At 41.9% G+C, this 9,693-nt stretch overlaps 1 protein-coding gene across 1 annotated transcript in view; it reads right to left on the minus strand.

Annotated features, from left to right (window-relative positions):
• The window catches only part of prlra (prolactin receptor a), a gene marked incomplete at both ends in the record, with an annotated part of 8,279 nt that extends 622 nt beyond the window's left edge, over nucleotides 1–7,657 (minus strand). Inside the window, 8 exons of the mRNA XM_080529614.1 lie at nucleotides 1–449; nucleotides 586–655; nucleotides 752–848; nucleotides 1,552–1,693; nucleotides 4,658–4,824; nucleotides 6,201–6,370; nucleotides 6,926–7,058; nucleotides 7,591–7,657. The exon at nucleotides 1–449 is cut by the window's left edge and continues 622 nt beyond it. Coding sequence (XP_080385740.1) covers nucleotides 1–449; nucleotides 586–655; nucleotides 752–848; nucleotides 1,552–1,693; nucleotides 4,658–4,824; nucleotides 6,201–6,370; nucleotides 6,926–7,058; nucleotides 7,591–7,657 — 1,295 coding nt within the window. The remainder of the gene's footprint in view (nucleotides 450–585; nucleotides 656–751; nucleotides 849–1,551; nucleotides 1,694–4,657; nucleotides 4,825–6,200; nucleotides 6,371–6,925; nucleotides 7,059–7,590) is intronic.
• Nucleotides 7,658–9,693: the final 2,036 nt, after the last annotated feature.

The raw sequence follows: 9,693 nt of genomic DNA on the forward strand, positions 1-9,693 counted from the left end.
CTGTGGTGGTTGTGGTCAGAGGACATGGAGTCGTGGAGGAGCGGGGAGAAGGCGGAGGGCCAGGTCATGACTTTGCCGTCAGCTGTGTCCGGGGTGTCGGCCTCCTCGCTTACCTGGCTGTCCTCTCCCTCTTCCAGACTCTCCCACGCCACCTGGCCCTGCAGCGTCCCCTGGCGGCCCCCCTCCGAGCCCCGCCCCGCCTCCTCCTTGGCCTCGCCACACTTCTCCATCAGCAGGGTGTGACTGTCGCAGCTTCCGCGGCCCGAGTCACTGTCCGATGGGCTCTTGGGCTTGAGGCCGCCATCTTGGACGTCCTTGCCCTCCAGCATCAGCTCCTGCTCCTCGTAGACGGAAACCTCCAGGCATTCCACCAGGAGGTCCTGGTAGTCCGATGTCGGAGGGAAACCTTGGATCATGAAAGCGTTGAAGATTTCCTCTGACTTTCCATTCTGTAGGACAAAGAGGTTGAGAAAAAAAGTATAAAATATAAGAAGTCTTACCTATTACCATATTTCTTTTAACTTCTTTTCCAATTTTAACTGCAGTACTTATCGTACTGTATTTAGGATAATGTCATCACTTTACCTTAAGAAGCTGTTTATCAAATCCTTTTATCTTAGGTCCAGGAACTGGAGGTAGAAGACAGTGCTTCACACTAGAGAGAGAGAGAGAGAGAGAGAGAGAGATGAGTAAGTGTCAACAGATATTTGACATCTTGACTCAGTGTAGTTAATTCACACTGCATTCTTACCTGCTTCTCTTCATGTTGAGTATCCAGATGAGGATGAAGAAGATGAAGGCAGAGAAGAGGGTTATCAGGATCCATATGGATCGCTCCCGTGGGATATCTGCACAACAACACCACGTGAGCACCTCAGTGATTGACTGTACATGTGCAGCATGGTAAGCATAAGCCTGCCTACGGAGACATGATATATAGCCAAAACATGGCATACCAGTTTATCTTAACTCATTTTGTGTCATGTCATTCAAACTGTCAACATTCTAGAGGGCCACGGGTGAAACCAAAAATGTGTGCATGTCGGCAATCCTAAGTTTCAGGACATGTTGAAAAGCAAGGACTGTGTGATCATCCAATTATGTGTAGTTATCATGTTCTATCAGCATGTTGAGATGTGCTCAGCATGCAGTTAGATGTTCGTTGTGGTGTACCTTTTTAGCACTGCCTATTAGAAGCTGTTTTGCATGTGTTTGGATTCAGAGCCAGCTTCTACACTGTATGGTTTGAGGGGTACCAACATTTAAATAAGCATATCTTCTACAACTACTTTTGACACATCATTTGAAAGCTTACAATCTGCACTTTCATAATCTGGAAAAACTGAAAAATGACCATGCCTACTTGAGGACTTTCACCCAAACCCTGTACAAATGCATAAATGATGATGCTTCATTTTGTAGCCAATCAAAGTATTGTAGCTTGGTAAAAAGCATATTAAACACTCTAGGTGGTGAGTGTTCCGTTTTTTTTTGGGGCAGTGAGTTAATGCATTCACAGAATAAAAACCACACAGTACACAGCTCACTTACAGTCAGGGACTTGGGCGTAGGTGGCTGAGCTCCACTTGCTCCAGAAGCCGTGGTCTGGTTTACAGCGCACCTGTACCATGTACACCCCACCAGAGTGGAGACTGAAGATGTTGAACATCTTCTGCTGGCCTGCACGGTGCTCCTAGAGGGGAACACACACACGCACGTGCGCACGCACACACACACACACACACACACACACACACACACACACACACACACACACACACAATAGCATCAGTCATTATGCACAACCAACGATTGGCTATCTTTTGAATATTTATTTTCAATTATGACACTGGTGTAAATGGTCATGTTCGTCAGGCTTGTAACAACTTTACGTTTTCATTAACTATTGTTAACGTGTTGATGTACAGTTTCCTAATTACCTGTAAACATTAACAGGGTAATTAAATAACTAACCCCAAGGAATGACTTCTCAGCTATTGGGAGATTTATTTTAGGTACCAGAAGCTACCAACTGTTGAAATATGGAATTCATCAGAAATGAACAAGAACTATACCAATTCAAATGAACACTATCTTTAAAAAAAAAAAAAATATTTGTTTTTCAGATTTTATCCCTTTTTCACCCAATTTGGTAGCCAATTGAACCCAACCTAGCATCCAATTATCCCCTGCCTATTGCATAGGATCCGCCGCACGACCCCGTGGCCGGCAGTCCCAGAAGAGGCCGCCAGGCAGACTAGCTGACTGGCTCCTCGAGCCCAGCACCGTTATTCCGGCACCCAGGGGGCGGTGTTGCGCGACGGATCCTTGTCCAGAAATACTCCTATACCGCCCTCGGAAGCGGCCGCCCAATATGCCGCTTCCCGTGTGCCTCGGCCATATCTGGATCTGGCGAGCCGGGATACGAGAACACTATCTTAACATGTACTATAATACCACATATACTATAAATGGACATAAATATATACAGTATATATATATGGTGGCTGGGCAAAAAATATGGTGGCTGGGCAAAACAAATAAATAAATAATAGTACCAACTGTTGCCAATAAGGTACCAATGTAATGAGTTACCAGAGCTACCAGAAAGTAACCAGTGTTAATAGAAGATTAACGGTCATCAAGTCAATTCACAGAGCTTAAGAGAAGAGCTCAGCGATTTAATTAGTAGATGTAGTATGTGGGCTAACACCTGACTTAACTCACACAGCACAAAGGTCACGACCCCACAGGACAATCCTTATCTTATCTCTGCATTAACTACGAGCAGTTGCCTGAGGTGAAATGACACGACATACTACCTAGCCTACTGCATTATGTCTTCACATCCCAGATTGCATTTTACAGTGAAACGGACTGCACTTATATAGCGGCATATGCCAAAGTGCTTTACAATGGCCTCTCATTCACCCATTCACACACATGCAAGGCGCCGGCCCGCTCACTGGGAGCAATTTAGGGTTCAGTGTCTTGCCCAAGGACACCTCGAGACGTGGACAGGAGGAGAATATTTCAGAATAAAAGTTTTTTTTAAAGTTTCTGAATAAAAGTCCCAGAAAAAAAAAGTTTCAGAATAAAAGTCTGAACAACACCTCTGCAGGTACTCATCCATGTTAGGAGCTCTCCATGGTGAGTTTTCAAGGCGATTTCAAGACTTCAAAACAGTTGAGAATGAAATTAACATGATTTGTTCTCCCTTAACTTGCAGTGTGGATAATACACACAGCGACGTTCAGCTCAAACTCATTGACCTGCAGTCTGATACACTACTGGCAGAGCACTTTAAGTCAGTATCACTGCTGGACTTTTACTCTCAAAGAGGAGAACTTTCCACACATGAGGAGGCATGCTCAGAGGATGCTAGTTCTCTTTGGATCTACCTACACATGTGAACAAACATTCTCAGTGATGAAGTTCATCTCTCACTGATGATCACCTGTCAGCTGTCCTTCGCATCTCCACCTCAGACATTCAACCAGACTTCAGTGCACTTGTTCAAGCCCAAGGCAGACTGGACTTTTCTCACTGAATACAAAAAAGAACTGAAAAATATCAAAAGCACTTGTTGCTTTTTCTACTCAGATGCTTAGCTCTGTGTGTTGTAACTTTATAGTTAGTTAGACAGTTAAAATAGATTGATTAATATGTTACATGATTGATTCACAGTAAAAATAGATTGATTAATGTGTTACATGATTGATTCACAGTTAAAATAGATTGATTCATGTGTTACATGATTGATTCACATTTAAAATAGATTGATTAATATGTTACATGATTGATTGACAGAAGTACATTTCTGTTGTATTAGCTAAGAAGAAGAACTGCAGGTTCCAGAATGTCTTGTAGAAAGACGTCATATAAGTTGACAGTTTGTTGTTTTTGAGAAATGTGAATTGTACATTGAATTGAAAGTTAATATCTAATAGCTCGTTTTATTGAAAAAGAAAGTGATCACAAGTGTATATCAGCAGATTTGTATATAAAGAACCTGTCGCTTGATATCACCAGTCCTAGCCATAATTTCAGAAGGTAGAAATACTACACTGTGACTCGTAATGTTGTATGTATGTAATGTTAATAACTAATAGGCACAAACTGATGTTGCAAAAGGTCAAAACTATAGCTGCATTTACTTCCCTGTGTTTAAATGAGTCCTCTTGCTCTTCTATATTTGACCTACTCCACATTTTCATAGCCTTATCGTAACATGTATTCTTACCAGTAGCAGCTAGTCAAAACCATATAATTTACTGCTTTTTATAAAGCGATAAAGGTAATATTGAGCAGAATTAAGTTCAGCCTACTGGTCCGGCCCTCCACAATAGTCCCAGTTTCTCATGTGGCCCATTGTGAAAATTAATTGTCCACCCCTGGTATAGACCCTAGGCCTAATGGATTTATTAGCCCCCCCACTCAGTATCACCACCAGCCGCCACTGCATAGCAGTATCACTGAACAATGTAATTTTGTGAATTCAGCATGGTATCCTGGCCTTTCAAGACTACTAGATGGCCACTCATACTCTAGTGCTCTACTGTACCTTCCAATCAGAGAGAAAAATCCTAATCAATGCACTTCCTGTGGGGGGTTGCCATGACAAACGTGATGTGAACACAGCGATGATCTTACATACTTCCCACTCGCCCTCCTCCTCCAGTTTGACGCGGAGCTCGTAGATGAGGGTTATCCAGCCGGAGCGGGTGTCGGCCTTATGGGGGGGCTCCCAGGATACCCGGAGGAAGGGCCCCTCCTTATCCTCCAGCACCCCTACCGTCACATTCTCTGGGGTATGTGGCTGGACTGGAGAGAGAGAGAAAGACAAGGAGGTGGTGAGATACTAGTGTCAATGACCAGAGATTGGACGTGTATCGGCATGTGTAGACATGTTCACTAGTTATTGATAGCTCAGGTCACTGAGAAGCTAAAGCAGCTAGCTAGCACACTCCTGTCTGACAGACAGGCACCTTACACCTCAAGAGGAAAATAGCTTGAGAAGAAAGAGAGAGAGAGAGAGGTTAATGGCCTAGTAGTAAAAAGGTCAAAAAGTTAATGTTTAGTCAGACTCTATTGCGATCTGACATAAGTCTAAAGGTAATCAGTAAGCAACATAGGGCCCATGACACAGAATCAGGCATTCCATGACCTAAAAGTCTAGACCTAGACAGTCACAAAGGGCAGCAAGGGGAACAAGAAAATGAAACTATGAAACAATGTCAAAAGAGATTAAATGCATGACAACATGCATTAGTTTATGTATACGTTTTTCAGTTTGCAACCCCTTTTAATCGTGTGTTATAGAGAAATATAATTAAAACTTCTCTGTTGAGGTGGTGTGCCGGAGGAGGCGGGGCCATGGATGTGCTGATTCGGCTGATGGGACACCTGTGGCTGATGTCCTCCAAGCCTTCAAAAAGACTGCAGCCTGGGGAAATGTTTGGTCCTCTCCACAATGCATACCTTTTTTGTTGTTGTTTGTTTGGTAGTATTGATTAATTGCTGCAATTTTGATGGACTTCTTTTTGACTTTATTGGGGTGGAAAGTATGATTTTCCCTTTATTTCTTTGCTTGGCAGGGCGGTGAGTATTGTTTTCTTCTTTTGTTTTCCTGTTCGCCCTGCCACTGACTGGACATTTAAGGTAGTGGGAGATGCCTGTTTTGTTCCTTATTAGTGGATGTTTGTTTCATGGGGTATGTGTAGGGTTAGGGTTAGGGATGAGGGTGTCCATTACAATTTTAACCTTTTATACACTATTTCAGTGACTCTGACCTTTTCCTTGTGTTGTGGCTTACTTTATGTATACAGCTTTTGGACAGCACTTTGTTTTAGTCCCTTTTGTTTTATAGGGACGCTTTCAGGCGTAACATAACAGGCTTGTCCGGGATTGATAAAAAAAAAAGCGCTATACAAATAAGCTTGATTGATTAGATGTTTAAAACTAAATATCTATATTTTCCAGACGCCTGTGAACAGAACTGAGTTATGAACAATGATTTAAAATAAATGGTTTAAAAGGTTTCGACAAACACTGCTGAAGTAAAACTGAGGTGAGAAAAAGAAACGGAGAAAGAGAGTGAAAGACAGAAGCCAGAAAGAAAGCAAGTGAGAGGGAAAGCGAAGCGTTGGAGTTGGAGGAGGAAAGAGGAGAAGAAATACAGAAATAAAAGAACAACTCACCAATATAGACCACATCTACATCCACAGGGTTAGAGAAATTGCTGCCCAGGGCGTTAGTGGCCTTCACGGTGATGTTGTAGTTGACCCAGATGGAGGTGTCGTTCTTGTTGAAGAAGCAGGAGTTCTCTCCAGCTGTCCGGTAGTCTGGGCACTCATACACCGTCTCTGAGCTGCAGGAGAGGAAGAAAGAGTGTCACAATGCATTACAGAGGGAGCACATGTTCAGGCATAATGGGAAGATGTGGGGAGGGAGAGATTAGGCTACTGTTTTTTTTGTTTTTGTTTTAAAGGCGTTTTTAGGGCATTTCTGCTTTCTGACACAGTGGAGATTGACAGAGAAGGGGATGACATGCAGGATATTGCCGGAATTGAACCAGGGCATTGGGATGATATGGCATGCTACGCCACTTACACGCCGACCAGATGACTTCTTGAAGCACCATTAGGATCTGTTTTCTAAAAAGAACAGCACATAGACTCGTGCAATGGTACTCATATGTACCTACGAGATAATGAATTGTAGAAATATCATCAACTTTCAATTGTTTACTTTCTACCAGCCCTTTGTGCTAAATATGGCCTGTTGTGAGATTCCAAAACAGGTAACAGAAGTCATCACCCTCTGTGTCTACATAAACAGTACCTGAAAACCCTGGTGTGAGTGTGTGCATGCGTGCGTGTGTGCGGACAGGAAGGTATGTGTGTAACTGTGTATTGCCACTCACTTTTCCTTGCGGTAGAAAAGAGAATAGGTGGTGGGCAGACCCCCATTAGAGCCAGCCTCCCACCAGCAGGTGAAGGTCTCCTTCTCTGGGGATCGGCAGCTAGTCAGCTTGGGCTTCCCTGGAGGAGAGGGGCCTGCAGAACAACCAGCATGTAGCACAGGTAAGACAACACACACGCACACGTGCTGTGCAAAAATTCTGCTGAATATATATTTTGTGTGCAGATTTTTCTTGCCTTAAATGTACAGAATTCGATAATTTAATCTCATTTTCATTTATTTGCCTCATATATTTTGTTTGTGACATGTGACAGGGTCTGGTTAAAAAGTCTTCAAGTAAGGCATGATCTTTTTTCTTTTTCTTTTTCTCCAGATTATGAAAGTGCAGAAAAAAAGCTTTTTGCTCATTTGCACAACTTGAGAATTGCCAACTTGCTGCCCTTTTCACCAGACCATGTCACATATTCTATATGTCTTATTATATATGTACCCTCAATGGAGCCCCCCCCCCGAAGTATCCCCCCCGAAGTATCTCACACGACTGTACTTCATCTACATCTTCTATCTTGTAGAATAATCCTTACGGTAACTAGCTACTAGCTCCCTTCAGCCTGTTTCTCTCCAGTCTAATCTCATAAGAACCAGAAGAGAGGGTCTTTGACTTACGTGCTCCCTGCGCTATCCCCGTCAGAATCAGGGACAGCATCAGTGTGACTCCCGCGTGCCTCCTCATCGTGCCAGACAGCCTCTGGTGTCAGTGTCAGGCCTGTTTCTGAGACAAAATACAGGCGAAGGTTGACCATCACGGATCATTTGATCATCATCTGAACAAGAACCCTCATGGTTGCCCTGGTTCCTGTGTGTTTAGTCACAACAAAGCTTGCTGGGGAAACAAGCAAGTTGCCTCACTAGTGACCATCAGGTACCGACAGATAGAATTGACAGAAATAGATTCTATTAAATTCTCAATAAAATACTGTAGCTGTGTAGAAAAAGATTAAATATGTCCCAATTAATTGAACCATTTTGGCCTAAAGGTTAGAATATATTGAAAATGCTTAAAATAGTATTCAGAGGTAAACTAGGTATAAGCTCAGGGCCGGCCCAAGGTGTAAACAGACTAAGTGGTCGCTTAGGGCCACTAGAGGTATTTTTTTTTAGGACTGATGTTGGATGGTGGTGAAAGGATGGACAGCTATAGTTTCTACAGTAGCCTGTTGTTAACATATTTAACAGTTTTTGTAGTGTTCACTTTACTTGTTTTGAATATTTTGCACTTTTATATTGGTTAATTGTTATTTGTCAAAATATGTTTGTTTTTATTGGTGTTCATTTGTCATTGTCTTTAGTTATAGACTATAGTTTATGTTATTTGTTGCTTTTATAGTTGAAAGTGTGTGTGTGTGTGGGGGGGGGGCTCCTTACAGAGACAGGGACAGAGACTAGAAAAATATTTGTTTCTTTATTTTATCATGCTCTTAAAAAAAGTGCAAAGTGCTCTGGTACAAAAAGTGCAAGGTGTAGGACAAATGTTTCAGTCATACAACCATCATCAGTGTCACAGGGCACGTGGGGGGGAGGCACATAAAAAATCTTGCTTAGGGCCACAAAAGTCCTAGCCCCGTATAAGCTCTGTCATGTGTGACACCAGGGGGGTATTCCACGAACGTTGATTAGTATATCGGCAATAAAAATAAACGATCAGGCAACTTGTGATTGGAATTCAAGCCTCAGGTGATTCCTCGACCGAGGATCAGGCTTGTGTCATGAGTGTTCACAGAACACCGGCTTAGAAATCCTCGATATGGGCGCGTGCACGCAGACATAAAGAGCCCCGAAGAGTCGTACTGTCGAAATGAAGATACTACACAAGATACTATGCAGCACTCCTACTTATTGATCTTTATGAAGACGAAAAATAAGATGTAAAATAGTGCAATACTGCCGTAATTAACAAGGCAATTGGTAATTAACGAGGGAAATGGTTTGGCAAGAAATTGCTGACCGATTAAATGCGTAGGTCATACTAGCCCCAGTTATTGTTATATGTTCATATTTTAATAAATGAATATTTACTACTGTGGTGATATCAGCAGCAGGCTACATACAGTCATATTGCCACGATGGTGTAGTGGTATCGTCTGCTGCTATAGTATTTATTTGTCATTTTAAGACGGTGGTTCAAATCCCTCTTCTGACACACTTTTTACTGCATTTCGTTGTCTGAATCTAATCTAAAATCTCATCTAAAAAAGTATATAGGCTATAAAATTATGGTGCAGGCTAATTTACAAGAACTGAAACGATTACAATGGTGTTTGAAGCCTTTCTGAGTAGTAAATTATGTTCTTCTAACTGGACCCTGGATTTGGCATAGATAATTTTTTCTTATGATTACTGAGAGATAGATGATTCACTTAGACAGATATATATATATATATATTGTAAATCGATTTGCATGAAGGCTTCGGTTAAATGTAAATAAATAAATAAAAATAAATCAAGTTTTGATCCGTGAACCTTCGGACCTATAGCTGGCTGCCTTAACCCCTGCGCCAAACACACCGCTGTGATGACATCAATGCAAGTCTATTTTATTTTTTATTTTATTTTTTATTTTTACACTTTTGTATTTATCTATCTATCACACAATCAAACTATCTATCTATCGATCGATCACACTTTCAAAATATCCAATTATCTATCTATCACACAGTCAAACTATCTATCTATCTCGTAAAAAGTGGGAACTAATATTTCCTAAAAGAC

Source organism: Nansenia antarctica (genome assembly GCF_963989245.1).
Source record: "Nansenia antarctica genome assembly, chromosome: 4".
Lineage (NCBI taxonomy): Eukaryota > Metazoa > Chordata > Actinopteri > Argentiniformes > Microstomatidae > Nansenia > Nansenia antarctica.